The sequence below is a fragment of the Rhinolophus hipposideros genome, assembly GCF_964194185.1.
Source record: "Rhinolophus hipposideros genome assembly, chromosome: 5".
NCBI lineage: Eukaryota > Metazoa > Chordata > Mammalia > Chiroptera > Rhinolophidae > Rhinolophus > Rhinolophus hipposideros.
Genome location: NC_138051.1, coordinates 73346435 through 73373637, shown reverse-complemented (window position 1 = coordinate 73373637; position 27203 = coordinate 73346435). Strand labels below are relative to the sequence as shown.

General features: G+C 49.3%; 1 protein-coding gene across 2 annotated transcripts in view; it reads right to left on the bottom strand.

Moving 5' to 3' along the window:
- The window catches only part of PLEKHH1 (pleckstrin homology, MyTH4 and FERM domain containing H1), a 50805-nt gene that overhangs the window by 9041 nt on the left and 14561 nt on the right, over window positions 1-27203 (bottom strand). For both annotated transcript variants that reach the window (XM_081048434.1, XM_081048433.1), the window contains exons 3-21: window positions 20492-20554; window positions 19430-19579; window positions 16439-16522; window positions 14453-14534; window positions 13583-14343; window positions 10250-10328; window positions 9544-9635; window positions 7928-8078; window positions 7585-7727; window positions 6459-6569; window positions 5444-5530; window positions 4922-5083; window positions 3879-3959; window positions 3360-3542; window positions 2849-2957; window positions 1915-2027; window positions 1105-1281; window positions 655-752; window positions 61-238 (exon numbers count right to left, since the gene is read on the bottom strand). In XM_081048434.1, coding sequence (XP_080904560.1) covers window positions 61-238; window positions 655-752; window positions 1105-1281; window positions 1915-2027; window positions 2849-2957; window positions 3360-3542; window positions 3879-3959; window positions 4922-5083; window positions 5444-5530; window positions 6459-6569; window positions 7585-7727; window positions 7928-8078; window positions 9544-9635; window positions 10250-10328; window positions 13583-14343; window positions 14453-14534; window positions 16439-16522; window positions 19430-19579; window positions 20492-20554 — 2904 coding nt within the window. The remainder of the gene's footprint in view (window positions 1-60; window positions 239-654; window positions 753-1104; window positions 1282-1914; window positions 2028-2848; window positions 2958-3359; window positions 3543-3878; window positions 3960-4921; window positions 5084-5443; window positions 5531-6458; window positions 6570-7584; window positions 7728-7927; window positions 8079-9543; window positions 9636-10249; window positions 10329-13582; window positions 14344-14452; window positions 14535-16438; window positions 16523-19429; window positions 19580-20491; window positions 20555-27203) is intronic.

Sequence of the window (27203 nt, the reverse complement as noted above, 5' to 3'; positions counted from 1 at the left end):
CCACCTGGCCCTAAGGTAATATGAGAATACTCAGGACAGGGCGCACACCCACCTCCTCACCTGGTAAGTCCCATTGGCGAAGTGCACGGGGATGCTGAAGGGCAAGGAGTGGTGGAAGGGGTTCCGCAGCAAGATGGACACCACTTCCATGCGCGATGGCCTGGCTTCCCGCTCCCCAGTCTGCAGGGTCCGCTCCACTGCCCGCTGGCAGTAGGTGGCATACTGACCAGTTTCATTTCTAAAAAGACAGGTGAAGGAAGAAGGGAATAGAATCCACTCTTCCCTTGACACCCTGACTCCCTACCCAGACCTGGCCAGGACCAACTCTGCAGATGGGGCAGGCTGTGAGAAAAGCCCTGAAGACCGGCCTGGGGTGTTCATTTGCCATTCAGGGCCTATATGAACATGACAACATAGAATGAAAATCTGGAGGCAATGTAGCTTCACATGAGCCCCCACAAAACATCCATGCCTGCCCAGATCTCCACATGCCCATTTGTGTGCACAACAATGGGTGAAGTCTCCAGGACCGTGGAGCAAATCTCTGAGGGTGGGGGAGGGGGTGAGCTGATCCATCCTCGTCTCCCCTGCAGTCCGTTCAATCATGCCGCAGCCAGGAGAGCGACAGTGGCAGAGGAAATGGCACTCACTCACCTGGGGTCTGCGTGGCGTTGGAGTTGCTGTTTGACATACCAGAGGAAGTGGTGCTGAGGCAGGAAAAGTGGGGCACACAGAGCCAGGAGCTGCCAGCACTGCCAGGGGACACAGGCAGCACGGGCTGAGTGCCGGGTCTGCAGTGCTGCCGGCCCACACCGTCCTAAGCTACAGGGCCTTCAGCACTCTCTCCAAACAGGAGCCCCCAACTTCTCCGGGTACTAGGATGGCCAATTTGGTCGGGCTTTGCCCAGAATAACAATGCCACAATCTGACTGTACATAGACATCCGGAAGGGGCAAAGAAAGGGCAGTAGCTTTGAGCACGGAGGCTGTCCACTGGCTACCAGCTCAGAGGATATCCGCCCAGTCACCACCGTCTACGTTTCCCACCTTCTGGGCAGCCCTTGCCCATGGCTCCTGTCGGCTGCTCCACCCCGGGGGTGCCCACCTGCATGAGGGAGTACTTCTGAGGTGGGCGGCAGCTGGTCTGCTTCATGAGTTGGCAGTAGATCTCGCTCTGCAGCTCAGGGTGGACCAGGCAGACCTGCAAGGCCGTCTGGGCCAAGGACACGTGGTAGTCCACCGAGGCGGCCTCCACAGGCACATTGATGAAGAGCTGGCAGGACTGGCAGGGAAATGAGAGTGGGCACAGGCAGCCCACAGCCCCTCGGTGAGCGTCCTCTGGGACAGTGGCTAGACTGGGCTGCCCCGCAGGGCTCCCGGGAGGCTCCACTTCACCGCAGACAGCCCTTCTAAGAGGGAGCATTGTTGCTGCTTGAGAGAGAGCATCTGTGCGGGCTGAGAAGGCTACTTTGGATTGAATCTTTCCTTCTTTAAATGTTTCCATTACATAAGCAAGACATATTCATTTTTTAAAAATATAGAATATTCAGATGGGCACAAAGAACATTCTAAAATAGGTCAGAATCTCACAGGTCCAGAAGCAACATAAATCTGGCCTTTCCTGCTGTGCCCTGCAGGTGTAGGGGGCTCCTCCAGGGGGACTTTCACCCGCACCTCGGCAGGGCTCATGAACAAAGTTCCAGGGCTTCCGGCCTCCCGCCACACAGGATGTGGTGGGGCCCCTGTGGGACTCTTTTCCTTCCTCTGCAGAGCCCTCTGTGGGCTACCCCTGAACTGCATGGGTCTCCTCCACTTGAGGATCACCATAGTGGGCAGAGGTGCTCAAGGGAGAGCCTGGGCACAAGGCAAGGGCACCCGCCACCATTGGTGGGCCTGCGCTCTGCTCCCACTTTACCTTGAAGAGCTTGAGGGCCTCCGTCTGCAGGGCCTCAGAGGGCAGGGTGGTGAGGGAGGTGTACAGCCCGTCTTTGCTGTAACACAGCATGGGGTGCTTCCAGAGCGGGGAATCTGCCCAAAGCACAGCAGCGGAGAGCAGTTACCACTGACGAGGGAACTCGCCTCCACCCTCAGCCCCACTCCCAGTTAGATCTGTGGGGAACACAAGGGTTTACCTGTCCGGGACACACGGGTTGAGCTGGGTTTCATAAACCCAGAGTGGGGGGTATGCAGCCGTGCACTGCGTTTAGTACACTCACAAGCATGGCTTACAGGAAGGTGGCTACTGCTTTGCTAGTGGGGCTGCAACAGGAGTGAGTGTGTGAGGTCGTGGGCATCTGAATGCACGCCTGTGTGTGCAGGGGAAGCCTCTCCCTGAAGTGTCAGGTCTGGGTGGAGGAGTGTGCATCAGCCAGAAATAGACAAGCCGTGGAGCAGCAGGAAAAGAGTATAGTGGTGTGTGTGCTGTTAGTGCCTCTGGGTCCTAAGAATCAGCAGCAAAATAAAGACCGCCGAATATACCAGGCTTTGTGGTTAGCCTGGTCCCAATTTAGGCTTTACTTGCTGATTAACAAATCCTAACTATAGATTAACTAGCTACCTCCTTTCCTCAAGCCTCTGCCCAGCCAGCAAAGCTGTAGGTTAATCAAAGTAAAACATTGACCCACGCCACTGAAAAGCCTGCTTCCCAGATAAACTCCCCTACGTAGAGTGGGTACCTCAGTATCTTCACCAGCGACAGGGGCCCTGGAGCTTGGGGTGGGAATGCCGTTCTGTGGCTTTGATGTGTTAAAACAGCTTCGGGGTACAGTAGTGCTTTCTTTGGGTTCTTGACCAATAATTACCCAGCCGCCACACTCTAACCCAGGCCATGATGACCACCCTTGCCTTACCTGGGTCTCCCTCACCATCCATCAGTTTTCCAATGAGCTGCTCATAGGCAGTGCCCACCTTAGCACTGCTGCCACCTGCAGCCACCGTGAGGTGGTAAAGCCACGTCTCCTGAAAGAAGATGGAAAGCCATCTGATGGAACTGGGGTGGGAAGAATGGAGGCAAGAGCTCCTAGGAGGCTTCCTTGAAGGGGCCAAGCCCAAGGTGGGTGGGGTTCAGCTGGTTTCGTTAGTACAAGTCAAGGCCACCAATCTCTAAAAGGAAAGACTCGGGATCAGGTGAACATGAACCCTAGTTTCTAAGCTTGTGGTTCTATCTCATAGTTTCAGTGAAGCGATGTTGGCCACTGGGAGAGAATTCAGTATAAGGAATATTCCCAATCAGGGAATATTAGTTGCCAAAATGTCTGGGAGGGAAATAAACGTGAATTTGGGGAAGCTCAGGGGAAAGAGAGAAGGGAAGATGAGAATCACAGGTCCCAGGTGGCCATCGGGCTCAGCTGCGTCCCTTACCTTTTCATGCTTGGTGCCAATGAGGAGGTAGGTGGGGCTGTGCTCTGGGGGGTGGATGACCAGGGTGCAGTGGGAGGAAAGCAACTGCCGGGTTCCTCCAGCCTCATAATCCTCGTCTGAGTCACAGGATCGATCTACTTCCTGTATGCGTGCATTCCGTACAGGCAGGTGGCCCAGGGGTCGCTGCGAACATGAGCCTTCTGTGAATGGGAGAGCTAGCAGGGGACAGGGATTAGGCCCTGTTGGGTTAGAAATCATGGATGTGGACAGATGACAGGATGGGAAGGGGCGACTCCTTGGCTGAGGCCTGCTTGGAGAAGTGCAGACAGATCCCTCCGGCAGAGTCTGTGGGACATGCACACTGGCCATGCACTCCAGAGGGAGCCAGGCAGCTGGCTTTGTGTTTGAGGGTTAGGTGGGGTCGAAGAGAAAGCTGGGGCTGTCCATCAAGACATGGAGCCACAGGAATGGGGGCTGCGGCGAGACAGAGCAGGTGCTGTCGGGAGGCCGGGGAAGTACCTTGTCCTCATGGCTCCGATAGTAGTAGAAGGTTCTGCCAACGAGAGCACACCAGACCAGCTTGGAGTGACCGTGCTTTACCTGTAAGACAGAAATGAACTAGCATTACTAGAACCAGGGGACCCCAGAAGTAAAACCAGAACTGGCAAAGAGAAGCCATAGGGAGGCAGATCTCAACACCCCTGGTCAAACTCAGGTCCTTAGTGGAGATGCCACCCAGACTCCCTACTAACTGAAGCAGTCCTTTCACAGCAAGGGGCCATGGTGTGTACCATACGACACCCCATCCATCCTTGTGTGACTTGCCAATAAAAGATTAACCAGGCCAATCAGATGTCCTGTCTCAGGAATGTGAACTTGGGAAAAATTTGCGAGTCAGCAGAGGCTGGAGTTATAAGGCTGATGAGAAGAAGGGAAGGGCCTTGATAGGCAAGTGTAAGTCATGAGGGGACAGCAGCTGCACACAGGCAGAGGAGACTGAAGTCAACAGACTGAATGGGGCAGTGGAAGCAGAGAGAGAGAGAGCCCGCAAATATCGAGCTTGCTCTTACAAGCATCTTTGCTTCCTGAAGGTGTTTGGGCCTAGTTAATGTGCTTCCTTGCTAACCTCCCTTTTCTTGGGGTTGACGTGCTTCTGTGCTCCTTGCAACCAGAAGAGCCCTAACTAGAAAGTCTTTAGGGCAGGCCTGGGATCTTATAAGTCTTTGAGTGGCCACACCGACCTCCCCTAAGTAGCAACTCCTCATATGCATACTGGTGGGTACAGGTGCGGATGGCGGGCAACCCCTAGTGATCTCAAAACAGGCACGAGACATTCCTTTCCTCCCTCTGTCTTGAGAATAGCTGATCTGTTTCCAGGGAATCATTCACCATGATCTGAGTAGTCAGACCATGTTTGAGGCCAACCAGCTAATCCTTGTGAGGAAACGACTAGAGAAAGGAGCTGTGTGTAAGGAGGGGACCCACTGCCCCTTGCCACTCCTGTTCCTGGCTCCCCAGATTCTCAGGAGGCCCACATGCCTCCCCCACTAGCCCTACCATACCTTGGTCAGCCAGCCCTTCACAGTGGGCTTGGTGCCACCCTGCGGCAGGGCTGGAGGCCCAATGGCCTGGACCTTCAGCAGGCTCTGTAGTATTCGGATCCACTCCTCCAGCAGGCTGGGTGAGTCAGCCGTCAGGTAATAGGTTTTCTTTTCAGAGATGAGCTGTGGAGGAGTAAGGGATTAGGGATGGGGGCCAGGGAGACAGGAGGACAGAATAACAGAAACGTAGCTCTGAGGTGGCACAAATCCCTGAACCCACTGGGCCTTCCTTCTTCCTACTGTGGTACTCCCTCCCTTCTTTTCCTCCTCATCTTGTTCTCCCTGTCTCTTCTGCCTTCTCTCTATCTTTCACATTCTGTCTCCTCTTCCTTCCCCATACTCACAAATTAGGATCAGACCCAAATACTGATGTGGAATGTCTTTCACATATGCCCATTTTGCTCCATTTTTATCTCTATCATAGCTATATCCAAACCCAGAACCTCTTCTGTCTAAAATTCTAGCTGCCAGGACCATGCTCACCTGGAATGTCTGTGCACCCTCTCCTCGTACAATTTGGCAACGGGAGTTCAGTTCCACTTGACCTTGAGGTTTCCGGATGACATCACTCTGTAAAGAAAGGAATGGGAAGGAAAGAGGTTGGAGCCTTCCCAGAGTACATCATTTCCCCTCAGATCTTACTCCAGGTCACAGGCAAAGGGGAAAGTGATTCCTAAGCTTTCCTGGGCTATGGTATGATGGGTGGGTAATTTGTTCTGGATCCTGGTTCCAGCTAACATGGAGCAATGATTAGAGACAGAGGCCCTGCTGACCCAGGCCTCAAAAAGTATGGATTGAGCCTTTAAAATTTGGGCAGAAGCCACCAGGTTATTACTAAGCTATAAAGCCCTTAAATTCTTTCCACTACATCTTTTAATACCAACTATGGCAAATAAGTGGCATATATATCACCACTGCCTATTTCCAGTGCCATTGCAGGCATTACTAATCAATCAGAGCATGCCTGCTTATTGAGCGATACAGGCCCAGAATCCTTGACATGGTGATTGACACAGCCTCGACCAATCAACTAGAGTTGCACAAGAGACTAGATCTTTTTGCCCTCTTTTAAACATTAACATGGGTTATCCAGGGAAGGCCTCTCAAACTAGGTCCCAATATCCAAGGCTCCCTTTTTCCAAACAGTGTAGGAAAGAGGTGGAGGAAGCAATGGGCACTCCAGCTAGAACAGTTCTTTTATAGGACCAGGCAAAAGAAGAACTCAGCTTCTAAAGAAAGAAAAAATCTCCAAGTCAACTCATCTAGAACTGCCTTTGCCTGCTCAGTGCCTGATTTCACCGTGAGAACTAGTAACCAGCCTCCTGGTACACGTGCAGCTCAAAGCCTCAGCTGCCCAGCCAAGCTGCCTCTCCCCACCTGCGGGACCTTTGCCCTCTGACCGTGGGCCACACTTCCCCTCTTCTAGCACCCCTGTCACACAGTCCTAGGTCTGGGGTGGGGTCCTACAGACTCCAGTCCTGGGGAAGGAGGGTCTCACCGGGGACTTGTAGTACAGAATCTGTCCCTGTCTCAGGACAAACCAGCGTCTCTTCCAGGTCTTTACCCGGCTCCCCATTTTCAGCAGGTACCCCGACTTCTCCAGTGACTCCTGCAGTGGTGGAAGGGTGCACAGAAGAGGGGTGAACAGAGGGGAAATCACTGAAGTTCCTGGACATCACACAGGCCAAAATGATCCAGGTGAGTCACTGGTTTCTCATTAGAAAAATAATTATTGAGTATTTACAGGGCACCATGCTAAGGGTTCAAAGAGGACTAAATAAAGCATGGATGTCCCTGCTATGGAAGGGTCCTACTGGCTTGGGAATACAGCTGACCATGAGAAGATGGCAGATCAGGGGCTGCATAAGGGAGAGGCCGGCCAGGGAGGGCTTTTGGGAAAGGGCTAAACCAGCCTTGGAATGAGAGGTCAACCTTTCCTTCAAAGATGAGCTGGGAGGAGGAAGTAGGCCATGCAGGCAGCAGGGAAGGGAGAGAGAGGTTTGGGGAACAATGTGCACATCAGCCAGGCTTGGTCAGATGGTTCATGGAGCAGGAGAGGGGAAGACAAGAGTGGCACGGGGGTAGGGGGGTGGTGGAGCAAAGGCTGGGAGTGACACATCTTGCTTTACTGCTGCCTCCAGTGTGGAATAGCACATCTCTGTGCCACAGGCCCACTCATCCATAAAATGGGGTAACAATCCTGAGACGATTGTGAGGACAAATGAGACAGTGCTTGAAAAGCATAGAGCATGGTGCCTGGCACACTGTAACAACTCAATTAATGTTAGTTCCTAGAATTCCAGGGTCGGCGTGGAGCTAAAACGAGGTAATGTGTGTAAACTCCCGGGGCTTGGTGGGTCATAATAGGCTTTTGAACTGGCCATTCCTGGTTTGATGAGGAAGGCCCCCTCTCCTTCCTCATGGGGTCTGTGTGTGCCCAGCTGCATAACTGCACCCCTCATCCCACATCAGAGGCAGCCTCCGGCCCCGTCCCACCCCCACCAATACCAGGGACCCCTCCTCTCACTGCTGCTACTGGTGTCTTGTGCAGAGGGCACCAGGCAGGCAGCTCCCACCCTGCCCTGCCCCAGCCCCAGTGGGGTGGGGCCACGCTCTCAGCTCACCCCGCCTAGGCCCAGCCCGTCTATGGAGTAGGACGAGGTGCGCTGTAGTTTGTGCTCAGGCTCTGAGTAGTCACTGTCCAGGGAGCAGGCGTCCGGAGGGATGGCATAGTCGCCCTCAGAGCTTAGCGAGGACATGGAGACACCTGGCCAGGGGGAGGAGTCAAGGCCCGGGTCCCATGCCTGGCCCAGAAACTCATCCACCCGAGACCCCTGAGTCTGGGGCTGAGGGTCATGGCAAAGCTCAAGCAAACACCCCACCATCACCACCATGGATGACTGCCTGTGGGAAGGGGTGAGGGGTCTCTTGTTGTCCTGCATCCCTTCCTGCTTCCCTTCTCCATACCTCTCTTGATGGCCCGGGGGCTGCCCAGTCCGCTGGTCTTCCTGGACTCAGAGCAGGGGACTGAAGTTCGGAAACTTGCCTGAGAGCTGCAGTCGTCGTCGGACCCAGAGGACTCGTCCACAAAGGGCACGGTGCTGATCTGTGTGGCTCTCTGCAAGACAGGCCCCCTCCCCACTGCAGCTCGTGCTGCAAACCAAGCCCCATCCCACCTGCACTTGCACTGGCTCCAGGTACCCAGGGTGTGGCCAACAGAGCCTGTCTGGGGCACATGGATGCCACCACCCGGCCAGGGCACCCAACACACAACTGTCCCTTCCTGACTGTACTCCTGTGTCCTCACCTCCATGCTTCTCCTCAGGCCTCCCACCCCCCACACCATCCTCTGTGGTCCCCAAAGCAGGAGCCCCATCCCAGCTGAACACCTGACCACTGTGACGCCTCCTCCCTGCCACTAGGGGGCCAGAAAGCCACAGCACAGGTCAAGTGTGAAACAGGAGCTTTAAAAATGTGTGGGGATAACCAAAGGAGAAATCATCTCACTGACAGACATTTACAAAGACTGATTATCTCCAGGTAGGAGAAATTGTGGAGAAAGGGGTACCGTGTAGTGTGGTAAAGTTTTTTAGAAGATAATTTGCCATTAAGTGTCAAAATTTAAAACTTGCATATCTTTTGCCCATAAAGTCCAGCTCTAGAACTCTGTCCTACAGAACTATGTATATATGTGCACAGAGATGAATTTGCAAAATGTTCATCACACCATTGATTTTAAAGTAAACAGACACACGGCCTAAACTGTCAATCAGTGGAGGACAGGTTAAGGTAGTTATGCACCTACACTGGTGGGTACTGGCCTGGCCTAAAAGGGGAGGCAGAGCCGTGTGCAGAGGTAGGGTAGGAAGACCTGGCACATGGTTGGTTGAACAAGCCAGGGGTAGAATGACATGTATAATATGATCCCCTTTGTGTGCATGTGTGCGTGTGCACCTGTGTGAGAAAGACAGAATATGTGTAACGCATTTGTAGAGGCAGCAGGGGGCCTTATAGAATAGTCACCAAACCATTAATGACAGTGACTTCTGGGGTCAGAAATTAGGGAAAAGCAATCTGAGAAGGAACTTTACTTCTGGCTTTTTTGTTCTTCCATAAAAAGTTTTACAAAGTATAACAGCTATAATTTCAAAAACCAATATTAAAAGGAGACAAAAATGTGCGTGAAAACATCATGTTGCAGATATACCTGATTTTGGTTTTAAAAAATGTAGGGATGTTATGGAAGTATGTGTAGGAACACATAAAAAATTCTGGAAGAGGCCCCACTGCCCTTTGGGCCATACACGTGACAAGATGGGGAGGACAGGTGGAACAGCTATAGGTTTAACTTTTTACTTTGCCCACAATCATACTGATTCAAAATTGTGTAAATGTATAGTTTTCCTAATAGTAATCTAATAAAGACAAACTATAAAAATGACATGTTGCCTGGTGGGCTGAGCTCCCTGCCAGAGTCATGTGTATGCAGAAACCTGACCCTGGAGCTCCACTCCGGCCACTGCACGGTCAGGGACCTCTTTGGATGGGGACTCCCCTTCCTAGGATAGCAAGCAGCTTCTTACCCCCTTCAGGGCTGTGTAGACAGGCGCGGTGCCATTCTTGTAGACGAGGCCAGAGAAAGGCCCAGGAGATGCAAGGGCAGGAGGCCTTGAACCTGGATGGGCAGGGACGAGGGATGAGATTAATTAAGAGCCATAGCCCAGTGTGGGGGCAGCAGAGACCTGGGGTGAGTGAAGAAGGAAGTCACAGACAGTGCTCCCTGTAACAGCACTCTGAGTGACAGACCAGGAGACAGATGTCAGGACGGGGGCCAAAGCCTTGTTCAGTCCCACTCTTGCAAGGGTGAGTGACCAATCATGCACCATGGGGCTCTCACATCACTGTGGGGATTCTGTGGCTGGCAGGTGACTTAGGAGTCAGTGGGTAGGGATGGGGCGCCTTCAGGGGCCTCCTCCCAACCTTTGTACTGCAGAAGGGAAGCCAGGGCAGGTGGGAGGCTGGGCGGGAGGACCCCTTCTCTAAAGTCCTTTCCAGCTCAGTAATTGACCATAACCCTGTTCAAGGCCACTCCCACCCAGCAGGTGATACATTAAAACCTGCACAGCTTCCTTTTCTCTCCAAGGCAGCCCTAGCTCTGTGATGTCACCTGAACTTCACCTGCTGGGGAAAGGAACAGGGCGCCAGGTAACCCTAGCCGTGGGCGTTGCTCGCAGATCTCTCCCCTGCATGCCCTCCCTGCCCACGATGGGCATTCCACTTGGGACTCACCACACCACGTGGTATTACTTCTGGGAGATACATCGGAGACATGCATGCCTGATGTGGCCACAGCATAGATCCGGCTCTCCTGGAATGAGAGGTCCCCGGAGGTCAGGGCCCAGCACTGTGACCACCCCTGCCCCCCTGGGGTGTGGAAAAAACCACAGCTTTGGAGGCAGGCAGATGTGCACCCACATCTGGGCTCGGCCGCTTACCGGGAAAGGGGAATCTTGGGCAAGTTACCTCATTTCGGGGCCTCATTTTCCTCAACTCCAAAATGGGAGGAATACTACTCACCTTTCAGGCTGTTGTGAGAACCAAATGAAATTACTAATGCGAACATCAAACACCTGGACTATCATCAGTGCCCAACAGACATTCACTCTCTCTCTCACCACCACCCTTGCTGGGTCATGAAGTTCAAGAAGAGAGGGATCAGTGACCTGTTTCTCTGAATTACCCACTTTACCACTCTTGGGTCTCAGGCTCTCACCCCTAGAAGTGCGGTGTTAGTAATGAGGAAGTCAGAGCATGGCCTCTTATAAGCCAGTTTAGAAGCAGGGACACATTTTTTTTCCCTACAGTAATAATGTTACATCATGGTTAGGCTTCTGTCCAACCCACACTGCCTGTCTAGCTCTCCCAGGCCTGAGAACCCGACTGTACAAGACACATGGATGGGGAACAGCCACCCTCCACGGTTCCCTCACCCCTGGGTGTCCCTGGGTCTGAAGTAGGCCAACAGGCCTGGGGAGATTTTCTAATGGTTTCTAATGGTTCCCAAACAACCCAGAGGCCCTGCCTATATTTCTTTTTATCCATATCTATTTTCTCCACTCAAGATAAAGGGATAACAAAGGCCGCCTCAGGTGACTGGTGAGTCACAAGACCAGAGGTCAGCCTGTCTCAGCCCAGGGGGGCTGAGGCACCTGGGGGAGAGAGGGAGATAGAACCCTCCCAGCTTCCAAACAACTGGGATGAGATCCTGAGATAGCAGCAGGGATGGGCAGGGAAGAGATATGGGGCAGTGAGGGTGTCCCAGGAACTGTTGTGGGGCAGGGAATTCCTGCGCGTATGTGGGGCATATAAATGGAGTCCAAGTAGTAAAATTAGGCATAAAAAAGATTATTACTGCCAGTCGTGGTGGTGGAATTCCACCAAGAACAGGACTCACACTTCACAGGGAGAATGAAAGTGAAGTTTGAGGAATTTAGGTGCACTATCATTTAGGGATTTAGGCAACTGTCATTAACAAATAGGAGTGTCTTCCAAAAGGTCATCTAGTGCCTAACTCATCTAAGGTTATTTTGAAGGTCAACAGAAAAAGGATTCTGTGAACTCTAAGTTGGCAAATCAGTATATATCCGACTCCCTCCAATGGAAAAATGTCCTTAGTATTTATTCTCAGTCTTGGTTTTCCCCCCAGATGCTGACTGCCTAGTCGGTCCCACCTGAGAAGAAAGGCTGAGCTGTCTGGCCACTGTGGTTTCCGAAGCTGACAGAAGAGACGCTGTCTCAGGGACCAGACGAGCCGAGCCCTCTTGCTGCACCCCTTGCTGAGTGCTCCCTCACTGCCCACCTCTGCTTTAGGATTCCAGAGCATTTGTATTTATAAGACAACAACAGACAAGAGGAGGGGTGATTCTGATGGCATTCCAACTCGGCTGTTGGCCATGCCCTGCCCCCGCCCCCCCACCATTTTCAAAGCCTCTCTGCCTTCGCCCCACCTGCCCCTTTGTTTCCTGTCTGCCAGCTGTTCTCCTACCTTACACTTCCTTACACTTCTTCTCTGCGGGCAGCATACGGTGGCCCTCCCGTGATTCTGAGGCTTCAGGGAATGCCAGCAACCCATGGCCTGAAGACTGGCTGGCCCTGGGAGACTTTCTAGCCCTCCCCCCAGGCATAGTTGTGTCTCAGGTCATCCAGGTCCCCTTGTAACAATCACTGATAAGGACGTGACCCATAAGCCTGGGGGTGGTGAGGCTTCCCAGACTAACAGCATTTCAAAAGGAGACCCTAGAAGGTGGTGCTGAAAAGGTGGGCCTCCCACACAATGAGGTGGGGTGGTACCACTCCCCCAGTGCTGCCAGGACTGCTGATACTCAGATGTCCAGCTCTCTGATGTCCCCTAAGAGGCAGGACAGCTGGAGAGCCAGAGCCAGGCTCTGGGGACAGCTGGGCCTATATTTAAAGCCTGACCCCTCACTAACTACTACATGACCCTGGGCAAATAACTAAGTCAGTGGAGACAGCAGTTTCCTAATCTGTAAAGCAAAACAGCAGGTAACTCCTGGCACAGGCAAGGAGTCCTGCCCTTACTGCAGGCTCTGCACTAAGCTCTCCACATCCATTATCTCATCTTACACTCATCACTGATCTGTGCTACCAAAGTAATGCCCAGCCACCCGCCCCCCCCATTTCATTCTAACTTTTTGTCGTGGAAAATGTCAAACACACAAAAGTAGAGAGAACAGAATAAAGAACGACCTCATGTGCCCATCACACAGCTCTACAAAGATGAATGCATGGCTGGTTTGGTTTCATCAGTATCCCTGCCCCAGATCAACCCACCAGACAGCACGTCATTTTATGCAGTGGCACAAGTAAGGAAGCTACAGCTCAGAAATAATAACAACAGCCAATGATTACATGCCACTGCCTATGACCCACTACTGCAAGTACCTATTACATATTAACCCTGTAAAGGAGGTACTATTATCCCCATTTTACAGATAGGGAAACCAAGGCACAGAGGTTTAGTAACTTGCCCAGGGTCACAGAGTCAGCAATTTTATCTTAGTGGTTTGGCTCTGGGACCCGTGCTCTTAGCTACCACACATACACAGCCCACATCAATGAACCGCTTAACAAATGATGCTAAAATGAATACTTATGTGACCACCACCCAGGTAAAGGAATTTGCCGACACTCCCGACACTCCCGACAGCTCCAGACTTGCCCCTTCCCAATCACACATCCTTCCCGCCCCACAGAGGCAGCTGCTCTTCTAAGTTTACCAGACTCACTTCCTTGCTTTCTGAGTTTTATCACCTCAGCGTCGTGACGATTAAACAAGACAACATGCATCCAACACCCAGCTTGGTGTGTGGCACATGGCGCGTGCTTGCTCAGGACATGACCACCAGCTACCACCCAATCATTTCAAATCCTGGCTCTGCTCCTCGCTGGTTGGGTGGTCTGGGCAGGTTCTGTGAAACCCACCTCCCAGAGGCACCATGAAGATGACAGCCTGGTCTCATGCTCAGCACGTGGCTGTGCTCGATGGACAGTGATCGCATCTTCAGCTCTGCCCCTCTGCCCAGCCCCCAGGTGGCCTCTTACCCAGGATGGAAACCGGTGCAGGGGGGGTGTGGGTGGTTTGCTCCCCAATTCCACTTCCTCCAGCTCAGCTCTGGGCCCCTTTGGGTTCTTTCTTTCCTCCTTTCTCCCGGCAGGGGGTTGCTCTTCCATTTCCATTTTCTCTGGTTCCTCCCGGAGTTCAACTTGGGCCTTCACCTTGGGAAGGTCAGAGGGGTGGAGGGCTGGGAGAGTCCCAATCTCAATGCTCACCACGTGGCTAAAATGCCCAGGGCCCACATGGGGCTGGCTGTGGTGCCGCTTGGCCAGTTGGACACTGTCCCGTGGGATGCTGGGAGCCCGCACGTTTGGTAGGGTCAGGCTGCAGCCCGCGCCACCTTCCCTGGCCGGGGTCTTTGTCCCAGGGAGTATGCCTCCCTGAGCAGCGACCAGGCTCTCATCCCAGGAAGCCAAACCACGTCTGGGGGTGTGAGTCTTCCCGCACGGCTGGCCAGGAGAGCCTTCTCTTCCCAGACGAGTTGGAAGGGTCCTGGCCCCTGATATTTCCCCAGGACGCACCATCATGGAACTGCACTCCTCCAAGGGGCTTCCTACTTTAGGGGCAGAGTCCTTATTCCACAGAGAACCTGGAGAAGGTGCAGGCAGAACCACCTTCAGGGCACACTGGGCCTGAGGACCACTGTCCTGCCCCATTGGCTGGGCTCCTGGCCCTGAATGAACAGAATCCTGCTCTGGGGTTTCCTGGGGGGCCACCAGCAGCTTCCCTGAAGGCGCCATCTGAAGAGCTATGGTTAGAGCAAAAACAGGCATATTGAGAGTTCCCTCAATTCATTCCCACAACCCAGCACACATAGACACAGATACACCCGTACACACAGACACTGACCCACCTACCTTCTAGAGCGTCTTGAAGAGCTCCCACCTGTTCCACTAGGCACTGATTATAGCTTCTCAGGTGCTGATTCTCCATCTCAAGCTAGGCAAAAAAAAAAAAAAAGAGGGAGATTTAGAACACTCAGCCTCTACTAGGTTGAGACATATAATTCAAAATCAGATGAAAATCCTTTTTAAAGATCAAATCTCTGAAAAAGAACACATGCTAACCCTGACCCCTCCCTCCCTCTGTGCTAACCAGTTTTGGTCGGGATAGAATTCCATTTGGCAAGCACTGAACTTTTTTTCCCTAGTTATTTTTAAGCTGTTTAAAATTGTGAAATATAACACATACACAGAAATGAACCGCTTAACAAATGATGCTAAAATGTATATTCACGTGACTACCACCCAGGTTAAGAAATTTGCCGGCACTCCCAACAGCCCCCGACTCGCCCCTTCCCAATCACGCATCCTTCCCACCCCACAGAGGCAGCTGCTCTTCTAAGTTTACCACTCACTTCCTTGCTTTCTTTTTTTTTTTTTTCCTATTGGGGAAGGGGAACAGGACTTTATTGAGGAACAGTGTGTACTTCCAGGACTTTTTTTTTCCAAGTCAAGTTGTTGTTCTTTCAGTCTTAGGAGGACGCAGCTCAGCTCCAGGTCCAGTTGCCATTTCTAGTTGCAGGGGGCACAGCCCACCATCCCTTGCGGGAGTTGAACTGGCAACCTTGTGGTTGAGAGGACAGGCTCCAACCAACTGAGCCAGTGGCAGCTCAGCTCAAGGTGCCGTGTTCAATCTTAGTTGCAGGGGGTGCTGCCCACCATCCCTTGTGGGAGTAGAGGAATCGAACTGGCAACCTTGTGGTTGAGAGCCCATTGGCCCATGTGGGAATCGAACCGGCAGCCTTCGGAGTTAGGAGCATGGAGCTCTAACTGCCTGAGCCACCAGGCCGGCCCCTTCCTTGCTTTCTGAGTTTTATCATCTAAGTATGAATCCCTACAACACATTGGTTTAGTTGTGCTCATTTGTGAACTTTATAGAAATGGAGTTAGACAGTGTGTACTTCTGTGTCCTGGCTTCTTTTCATCAATGTAGTGTCTATGAGATCCATCCTCACGGTTGCTGCATTTTCTTTTATATGCAGTCCAACACACTTTTTAGCAAGAGGTCAAGGCTGTGCAATAAGGAGGCATCAGCTCCGTCCCCAAGAACTTGTAACCTGAGGTATGTATCCACAGAAAGGGATGGGAGGGAGGCAAAATAAGCCTGCAGGTGTGAGCCACTTGTGTAAGGACAGAGAAAGAAAAGATGAGTGTCTGTCCTTTTCCAAACTTCCAATTCCTTTTCCTTGTGTTTAGAAAGAGGTTTTTTGTTTGTTTTTCTGCTTGTAACACCGTAGTTTCTAGTCCCAAGTTTCCTAAACAAAGCCGTAGCAAGTGATGAACTATGAAAATGAATGAATAGAAGTAAAAGTAGACCAGAGCTTGTCAGGGATTGGGGGTCTGGGGGAAGAGAATGGGAGTTAGTGTTTAATGGGTACTGAGTTTGTACTTGGGGTGATGAAATGTTTTGAAAATAGACAGTGCAGATGGTTGTGAAAAGTACTTCATGCCACTAAACAAATAGCTAAAAGGGTACATTTTATGTATATTTTTAAAAAGTTAAAAAGAATGCAGAGGACAGAGAAGAAAGTGAAGAGAGCAGACAGTAAGGACTGTGTGTACTCCTCAGGAGGAAACAGATGGGACTTTTCAGAAGTGAGACTCATGCCTTCGCCCCGAACGTAAATATAGCACAAAGCTAATCAGGAGCTCCAAAGACACCCAACCACGACCAAAGGAAGGGAAAAGTAAAGCGAAGTGTCTCAGTGTTTAAGCGAAATAAAGGACGAATGGTTAACAAAATGAAGGTCAGTCAAAGCCCCCCACACAGAAGGAAGCAGACAAATGCTGGGGGATGGGAGCAACTCATTCCAGGCTTCCTGAGAAGAGGGTGTGACTCACCTCTTCTAACTTGAGTGTCACCCATTCCTTGATCTTTGCAGCTTTTTCTTGAACAATTTTAGCTTCCTCAGCTCTCATCTGCTTCTGCAAGAAAGGGAGGGCCTTTAGGGAATCACAGTAGTCACTACTTTAGTGAATAATTGGAAGTGGGAAGCCCTGAGAAGAAATATCAGGCAACTGGATGGGGTGGCCTGATAGAAAAAAATTAAATTCATTTATGAATTTAAAAAAATATTCCTAAGGTGGGACAGGCCTTCCTAAGTAAAACACAAATCACAAAAATTCCTGAAGGAAATGACTAATGAACCTATATATCATCCCTGTAAATTATGATATGACCGAAAAAAAAAAAAAAAAAAGAATCCCTGAAACAAAATTAAAAGACTAATTGGCGGATGATTTGCAACATAAATGATATGCATACAGAGGGTTAACTTGAAATGAATAATCCAATAAATATATTCAAGTAATATGAATAGGAAATCAATAGAAAAGGAAATAAAGGGAAAGAAACCCACAGAAAGAAGTCTGATCTCCATCATAATTTTAAGAATGCTGATAAAAATGAGACATCATTTTCTTCTATCAGACTAACACAATTTAATAGGTTGATATCCCAAATTGTCAAGAATGTTGGAAAACAATCCCTCTGACATAAACTGGGGGGTGGGGAGCAATTTGATAGTATCTGTCAACATTTGAAATGTACATACCATTGAACTAATAAAACTACTCACTGCTTAGGAATTGTTATTTGCAATTTGATAAAGCAACAAAAACCTCAAACTGGAAATCACCTAAACAGCCACAAATAAGGGCTTGGCTAAATAAACAACAAGAAAACGAAATGCTGGGCTTTGGTACACAACAGGAAACATGAACCGAGGTTGACAGTGAGGAGTGAAAATGAATGAGCGGTGAGAGGAAAAAATGGTATCTGGCTTTTTTGTACTTTTCACTCTAAGCATGTATTACCTTTACAGTTAAAAAACAGAAAATAAAGCTACATTAGCACACGAGCACAGCAATTCCCTCAAAAGAATCAAAAGAGGTTTGTATCTAAATAGCAGCCTAGGATAGAAAGAAATGCAGGCTTTGGGGCTTCGATTCTGCCCCTGAGCCTTATCTGTGTAGGGACACCTACCCCTCTGCACCTGCACAGTCCTCTCCAGAATGGGTCATTGTGGAGGTGGAGATGAAGTGACAAAGTACACAGCACAGTGCTAGAGGCACAGGTAATCAACCAGTTCTACAACCTCTACAAGTTCCCTGGTCTACAGAGCATGGAGACAGGTATATTTTGGAGTAACTTAGAGACCAGCAATAACGATTTGGGTTACAGCTCTAGGGAAAACTGCTTCATAATTGTAAGATGACGGACATAAGCTCCGAATAAGGGCGTCTGTGCAAATGAGATTATTTCAGTTGGAAGGACCTTAAAGTGATCTAAGTTTAGGGGTTTGCCAACAGGCCCACAGGCCAAATCCAGCCTTTCACCCTGTGTTTTCCCTGCCTATTTTTGAAAATAAAGTTTTATTGGAACATACATTGGAAAATACATTCATTTATGTATTGTCAAGGACTGCTTTCATGCTGTAACTGCAGAGTTGAGTAGTTCTGACACAGACCCCGTGGGCAGCAAAGCCAAAAATATTTACTTCCTGGCCCTTTACAGAAAGTTAGCCCACCCCTGACGTAGTGTAACACCCTCTTTATGTGGCTTCAAAAACTGAGGCCCAGAGGGATGAAATGACTTGCTTCTGCCTGCTCCTGGCACAGCTGGGACTAAAACCAGGTCTATTACAAAATAGCATTCTTTCTATCCTGATCTAGATCTATTATTATTGTAAAATGATTTTTTTTCTGACTTAAGCTTTAGCAGGAGTCATTTTGCCTACCAATCCTCAGATGCTGCTACTTCTAACTATGAACCACTCAAAAAAAAAAAAGCTCTCTGAAATCAACAAAAAATTGATTAGAGATTCCATGTGTCAGAATTCTATTTTCCCATGATTTTTCAGGAACACATGGTGCCCCACAGATTATAAAGCCACATCCCACAAAGGAAATGTCAGTAAATGCTGATGAATGATTATGAATTTGCTCATGATAGTGGGAAGGTATTACCAGGATTAGCTGGGATCTGATAGGACAGTGTATATATGGAAAATTAAGTCATCTGGCCACACCCTGGGGTCATTTGTTGGAAATGATGGAGTTCTGGCACCAGGGAAAAGTTGGGTAGGCAAGGCCAGTGACAGAGGGAAGGGACAGAATCAGGATGAAGTTAATGGGATTGTGAAGCGGAGAGAGCTGGGCATAGGAAACTGGTGGGGGATGTTCCAGATGTCCTCTCCAGAGCAAAGGTGCCAACTGTAGCTGGAATGCTGGGCAATGGCCTCTCCTGAGCTCCCATGTGCTCAGGACATGATGCCCCACTTTTCAGAGGAGGCAGCCGTATTGGTCTCTGCAGACTCAGGTTCACTGAGAAACTTTGGCCAACCAGCTGACCAAGGCTGATGGGCCAGCTCTGTGCTGCTCTGATCCTCCAGGCAAGTGGGACATTCCATAGCTGGCAGAGCACAAGGTCAGGGTGGAGAAGGAAAAGCTCTCCTTACCAAATAGCAACCTCATGTCTGATACACAGACCACCTGAGTTCATTCTCCCAACAAACCTATGACATATTATAACCCCTATTTTATCAATATGTAAAATGAGAATCAGCGACGTATATCATTTGCCCAGAGAGGAACAGGTGCTAGAGGTGGGATTCAAACCAGATCAGTCTGTCTCCAAGGTCCTTTTCCCACTGTATCCCCTGCATGGCTCCTAATGCACCTTCTAAAAGTGAAATCTCCACATGAAAGCATAGTCCGCTGAGGGAGTGAGCACGCCCCCACTGGAGCCGAGGGGCTCTGCTCAAGAAGTTGGGGCCAGTGGGTACAGACATAGCAGAGGGCACTGGCGCTCTGCTACATGGTAGCCCTTACCTGCTTCTCCAGCTGTGCCTCCAGCTGGCCAATGAGCTCATCTTTGTCCTGTGTGGCTTTCAGCAAGTCTTGGTACTTCCGATGCAGGCTGCCTGCTGAGTCCACATTTTTCAGATTGGACAGTTTCACCTTCTCTTCCATCACACCCACCTGAAAAGGACCAATCATCTCATAAGGTTGGGATGTGGTGTGTGAGATGGCCACAAACATGGAATGGGACATTTCCTGATGCCCTCGTCTGGGACTCCCCAGCTGAGCCCTTACCTAGAGCAGTTGGGCCAATTAATTCAATGACCATTTATTAAGTCTCAACTGGGCAAAAGAAGGAATTGACAAGGAAGAAATAGCTGGGTGTTGGGTCTTCCAATTCTTGGGACACCAGTAGGGGATGAGCTGAGCAGGATAAACAGCCTGGAGAGGAATTGCTGCAGCAGCCTCACTGTGGCAGAGACATTTGCTGCTCACGGCCTGTCCATGAGTTCCTCATCTTTCCCAGCCTTCTGTAATTGGATGGGCATGGGGTTCACTCCAGCCAATGGGTGGAGCCAATGAGTGGAATGACACGATATTTCTGGGCTGAAGTGTTTAAGAGCTGGTGCCAGAGCACCCAGCTCTCTTCCCTGTCATGGCAACCAAGCAGGTCATGTGTTCCAGATGGTCCAGCTAGAAGATAGGGGACTCTATTAGCCTGGATCTTTGAATCATTGTGTGAAGCAGAATCCCCACTAATCCTCAATGCAGAGGTACCCACAAGTGAGAATGAAATGTGTTAAACTGCTGAGGTGCCAGACTTAACTTGCTACCTCAACATAACCTAGCCTATTTGGACTAATCCACTCACCGGCTCACTGCACTGACCCTTAGCCAAAGACTGCTTTATGCCCTTAGAAAGCTCCATGCACCTTCATTTGTTCCGAAGTTCTAACACATGACCGCTGGCTTTTGTTGTCCCTGAAAGCTCAGCAGTGTGATGAGTGTGCCCACATGAGTCCATGGGAAGGGGCAGCAAAAGCCAACAGCCACTTCCCCTGCACACGCTTGTCAATGCTCTCCTCTGGTTACCTGGGTCTCCGCGTTCTCTGCTCTCTGTTCTGCCTCCAGCAGCCTCTGCTCCAGCTCCTGCATCTGCTCAACCAGAGACAAAGAAGAGACATAGGTGTGCTGTCCCGACTGGGACATCAAGGCAATGCAAGCGCATCGTGCAGACGCTTCTCACGGGCCAGGCTTCGACTGCCCGTCTCAGGCAGCTCAACGGTGTCAGGGTAAAGATTTTTGTGGCAACTCTTGGTTCTCTCACCCTAAATTTATGGTTAGGTGAAAAGCCTATGGAGCTGTCCTCTCTGCTGAGGGATCGAGAGCCTCGTTCTTTCTTCCCTATGGTTGTGAGGAACCCAGGGAGGGGCAGTAGTACTGGCATCATTGTTCTGAAGGCATTGCCACCCCAGGCTCAGTCCTGCCGCCAGTCTCCTCTCCCTGAGGCCTCTCTCCTCTCAGCACTGGGTCACAGGCAGTGTCCTGCCACTGTCTGCTCATGGGTCTGGCATGGAACATGTTCCCACATGAGCTGCCATCATATCATCAATGAGAGAAATGTTCCTTCCCACCCTGGAATAGCTCACTGGCTGGGGACAAATTCTTCCTCATCCCATCAAGGATGCCTCTGACTGTAAATGGCATTCACAGGTGTCACCTTATTTGTTTTCTTTAATCTTAAAGAAACAGAGGGGCTCAAGACACACTTTAAAAAGTTCTATCTTGCTACCAGTAGAGGCGTATCATTCAGGTCTGAGGAGCTTGGCAATCCTGGAATCTTAAGCCAACTGGCCCAAGCAAAACGACCACCGTTCTTACACATGGAGGCTCATCAGGGACCAGAACTAAGCTCAAGCCTAAGTTGCTGCTCACCAGCCTACGACCCGCCTGGCATCCCTGCAGCTTCCCAAGTTCATGGCTTGGTGACGGAAGCGTGGGCTGGATTTCAGCTTCCCCCCCCTTCCCCTGGTCAGGACTCGACTCTGCACTGCCCAAACCGCACACCATCACACAAAGGCCCTGCAGAAGCAGAGTTGTCACACACACATGGACGTATCCAACTCTCCTGTCAAATGCCATGTGCCAAGGTCTCGTCAAGTCAACTGCTTCCTTCCCCACCCTGCCTGGCCCCAGGGCAACACATATAAATGAAACATACACCAAAGGCCCAGTATCACAGCCTCGTCCTCCATGAGGCTAGACAGGCCTAGCTTTGCAAGCTCTAGCCCAACCCTTGCCCATCTCATCTCTGCAGGTGTCGCCTTTACTCCAGCTATTCAACCTTCTCCCTTTGGCCTGGACACTGGCTTGATATTTACTGGTAAACTAAGCAATTCCTACTCTTTCCCAATCTCTCACCTTCTCAGCTAAAGTTCTGCTTTCTCTGCCTGGTGGAAAATGAGGAGCCCCCAGCCTGGTGCGAGACAGCAAAAGAGAGGTACCCAGAAATAGTTCGTGTTTGAGAACCCGGGGCCACTCTTTTCTCAGGGTAGCCCTTCCTCATCCATTTTCCCCCCAGGTTGTGGGAAGACACAGATGCTTTCAGTACACATTCCTTTTGAAACGATCTGAGGTTCCCAAGTAAAACTCAAGATTTAAAACGAAAATGCCCCTTGGGCTCCCAACAGACAGGACCACTTTTGACAGGCATTCAGGCGCTCAGGCTCAGGATGCTTGCATCTCTTCCTTCCTCTCCTGGGTTTAACAATCATGATCAAACCTCTCAGCTGAAGCCTGAGAGGGTGGAATGGTTCGCTTTGCAGCTACAGGAAGATAACAGCATAGTATAAACCAACATTATGATTATAGGGTGGCTGCCCAGCACAAAAAGAATCCTCCTAAGGGGGGGACACACATAGTGGTGGCCCTCAGTGACACGGTTCATGTTAAATAATCCTTCCACCTTTGACACCAGACCTGACTGCACCAATCAGGTTCTCTCTCCCCAAAAATCTAAAATCTGGGATGGAGAGACAAGAGCCAGGGGGCTACATTGGAAAACATACACAAAACTTCACCAAGTTGTAATTGGTTAGTAGTTCCTTCAGTTCTGTGAGCTCTCCCAGGATCCTAATAAATTGCCTGTTTGCTTATGCTAGCCAGAGTTGAAGTATTTGCCCATATCGAAATAACTCTAAATAATGCAATTACTGGGAGCATTTCATTTCTTAAGAACACAATGAAATACTGAATGGGAAGGCTTTGGATTTTTGACAAGTCTCTTTGGTTGACCGTTAGCTGGACCAGGATGCTTGCATCTGCGCTCCCAGCACAGCCCAGCGTGCTGAGCAGTGCCTGAGCCAAGAACCACGCCATCCTGGGTTTTAGCTGGGTCTTAGATCTAACATCTCCATGACCTACTGCAATGACTGTCTGATATTTTCTAACTTCATCTGATGGAAAAACTTGGCTTTCTCTTTTACAGATGGAGAAACCAAAGTAGAATGAAGAATAGAATGTGTGTGAGTCCTACCTTCTGGCTGGGCCAGTGACACTGGTCAGAGCCAGAAATCACTCCGTTATTGACAACATGGTAAGCATTTTTTCCCTCAAGATTGGAATAGCCCTTCAAGGTACGCTGTCACCAAAGCAGATGGAAAGGAAGGTCTCCTCCCAGCCCTGGGCCAGCTGCCACGGGGTCCTCATGCTGCCGACGCTCCCAACTGTTCTTATCTTCCCGGCAAGGACACTCAGGACTCAAAGCAGTTTGTATCCACCTTTATGCTGGACTCTTCTTTTTAAATAAAACTAATTTCTGAACCGTGAAAACATTTTAAACATCTGGAAATTTTTAAAAAGAGAATAATGACCATATGTGTTCATCACAGTGCTCCAACTATCATCAACATTCTGTTACCCTCGTGGGAAGAGAATATTTTTAATATCACATTTCCCTCCTTTCTTATGAAAATACATTTCCTCCACTGCTGCTGAAATACTCCCAGGTGTGTCTATGCTGGAATGCCATTTTTATAATTCTCGAACTCTTCTCTTAATCTCAGCATCAACACTTTTCACAATGCCACACCATTCTTCTTTACACTTATTTAAAGGGCCACACCAGGAGCTCTGGAAAGCTGGCGCTACAGGTGGGCCACCCTTTTTTTGGGTACCGTTTCTCCTCTCAGAGGGTTCCTTAGGACTGTGTCCTCAGCTGTCCTTTTAATCTGTGGGCCTGAGGTGACCTGCCAGCCAAGGAGGTGTCAGGTTAAGGCAGTTGACTTTTAGGCGGGTTCCACTTTCACCAGCTGCGACTTGCACGTGAGACTCATAAGCTGCCTGAGAACTGGCTGCAGAGAACTGATGAAATGTACTTGGCACCAACCCGGTATTTAAGCCCAGTGTCCACAGCTCCTTATAACACTCAGTGAGGCTGGGAAATATCAGCCCCATGGCGGGGGGAGCATTGGGTGCTCTCCTGCGCTCCCAGCACAGTCCAGCATGCTGAGCAGAGCCTGTGCCAAGAACCATGCCATCCTGAGTCTTAGCTGCCCCTTTGAAAAAGGGGTCCAGCATTCTGGCTACTGCCTTGCACACACTGAATGGTACAGGTAAGCGCTAAGGCTCAGGACCCCGAATGGCTCTGCTACAGTGTGGCTTTAGATAAATCCCTTAATCTCTCTGTGCCTTAAGTTTCCTCACCAGTAAAGAGACTGATGAGTCTTCACTTCCTAGGGTTGTTCTGAGGATGACACAGGATGCCTCATGTAATCTCACGTGCACAACCTGGCCCTTGCTAAGTGTACAGGTAGAAGTTACTTGTTGGTTTTCCAGATGGCACTTCGGACCAGGGATACCAGTTTGCTGGGACAGTCTGGTGTTCACCTGTCATCTGAAATAATTAGTAACAGGGCCTCCTCTCGCTCTCCAAAGTGTCCCAGTTCAGATGATAAACTATAGGATCATCATAGCTTATGACGTCCTACATAGAATCCATCTACAGAAAGAATGCCTTTAAGCCAGAGGTTGCCAGCTATTAACCTACAGCATGTGGCGTAAGACCTACAGCATGTGGGCATTTAGCCGACACAGATATAACTAAACAAGGCCAGTTCTATGTGTATGGCATTGCCTTAAGCACTTTACACGTATTAACTTGTTTAATCCTCATCTCAATCCTAGGAAACAGGTACTATTATTATCCCTGTTGTACAGATAAGGAAACGGCCACAGAGCAGTTACGTAACTTGCCTAAGGTCACACAACTAAGAGACAGAGCCAGGATTCAAACTCAGGAGTATTGGCTCCAGAGTCTACTGTACCGTCATCTATTGTGCCTCTAACATGTCATGTAAAAACTCAGATTCCACAAACAATCCCCGATTTCAGCTTCTCTTGAAAACTCAGAAGATCTTGATACACTAGGGTTACATTTCTTATGCCAATAACCACTTCCTCCTCCAGCTGTAGCACGTTCCCTTGACTTCTCCCCAGAATCTACCTTTGCCATTTATCTAAGTTATCTGCAAGCATTTGAGTTTGCAAGCCCCAATTTTAGCAATTAAATGGTTCTAAATCTGTTGTCATCAAAGACAGTGGTTTTCAACTTTATTTTTTTAGTATCTTTTGTTCCACTGAAATCATATGCTTATTCCCAAGTATATAAAACACAGTGGGGCTGCCCTGGTGTCTGACTGCAGAAGCAGCCGGAGAGAAAGAGTTCTGAGTCTTGTCTGTGGATTTCACTGGACCCCCAACAGCCCAGACCTCTTCTGGGCACATGGGGCTCAAGGCATCCAGGAGAAGAGCAGCAGAACGGGGCCCCGGGACAAGGTCCTGGCAGGAGTTTGTGGTAGTAGATCTCAGACTTCCAGGTGTGTGTTAGGATCCACGTGGATGCTGTGACAGGCAGATTCCTGGGCCTTGTCCACAGAGGTTTTTATTAGCAAGTCTGAGGCACAGGCCCAGTAAAGTGCTTGAAAAACAAAATCCCAGGTGATACAGATACAGGTGGTTCAGAGATCACATTGTGAAAAACACTGGACTGGCCACAGAATACAAAGCAAAGCTAGTTGATTCCTTTGGGGGATGCATCAGGGCGAAGCCCCAACAGCAAAGGGCTTCTTGAATGGCTTTACAGGAGTACAGAGCTCTGTCAATGCTATGCTTCCGAGAAATACTGTAGAGGACCTTATAAAAAATGGGGAGTTAGAAAAACAATAAACCCTTCCCCCTCGATCCTTTCTCTCTGTCTCTCTCATACACAGTGAATAAAAGTTCTAGGAGGCACCTGCTCCTAAAGCAAATTGGATCTGTCAGCACAGAGATCCGCTAAGGTCGTGCCTGTGATGACTTCATGCAGACTTCAACGTATTTCCAACTAGTCCTGACAGCCCTAGTATTCTCCTTTTATAGTACCGGGCCTTTTCACAAATTCTGAGGTATTTAAGGATGTTTTACTGGGCCTCGTACTCTATCCACACATTGTGAAGCTGGTGCCTGAACTAAATCACAGCCTCTGTATAATCCATGGTCTGAGGGGGGAGGAGCAATAGTCATTGTTCTTTTGTTTAAGGAAACTAAATTGAGCCATTTATACATTCCCCCAAAAAGTCCTGAATGGCAAATTGTTGGTATATAAATATAAAACTGAGTTACTGTATTTCAAACTTTGGTTGGCGAAACTAGTAAGGGATTCTAGAAAAGAGAAAGTGCACACAGCCCCATTGGGACGGGACTTGGGAAAAGCTACTTCAGTTAAAAATACTCAAGCTAAAAAATGAGGGTTGTTTTATTATATTGTTTCTTCTTTTTAATAAATCCACTCAAATCCCTTTGGAAGCAGATAGGGAGTAAATAAATAAAAAATTGTAAACCTGTATCAGTTCTAATATTGATGCCATGTTCATCATGACGATTCCTACAAAATTCTTTTGTGGATAAATTCCCACTTTTCTGATGGGACAATTGAGGCACAAGTTTAGTAAAAATGAAAAAAGTCCAAGGGATTTTCAATATGCATCTATCCAGCCTCTTAGACCAGGTTTTAAAGTGCTCTGCTAGCCTTTCTGACTTCAGCACATCAAGGAAGAGAGCTGGGACTCCTATGTTTATTGCAGCACTTTACACAATAGCCAAGATATGGAAACAACCAAAATGCCCATCGGTAGATGACTGGATTAAGAAGCTGTGGTACATTTATACAATGGAGTATTACGCAGCCATAAAGAAGAAAGAAATCTTATCATTTGCAGCAACATGGATGGATCTAGAGAACATTATGTTAAGTGAAATAAGTCAGAAAGAAAAAGACAAGTACCATATGATCTCACTTATATATGGAATCTAAAGAAAAGACTATGTGAATGAACTAATCAGAGTCAGTTTTGGGGACGCAGAGAAAAAACCGAGAGTGGTTAGATGGGTGTGTGGGAGGGGGTTGGGGATAAGGGGAAAGGTGAAGGGATTTGGAAGCAGCTGGTAACCACAAGATGGCTTCAGGGTTTTTCTTTTGAAAATTAATTTGGGGAAGGTATTCTATAATGTTGTAAAGACTTTGTTGGGTATCCGATGGACATGCGTCCTATTTGGGAGACCACCTCAGGGATACTGTGGATACCTGATCATGGCATTGTACATCAGAAGCTAAACATTAATGAATGCCAACTATAATTTTATATATATAATGTGATGGTTCAGTGTGAGGTCGGAGGGATAGTGGATGGGGGGAGGGGGGTTCACAGTATGAGGGATATAAATGATGAACGTCTAAGTATTACCTTGTTTTGTACACCTGAAACTA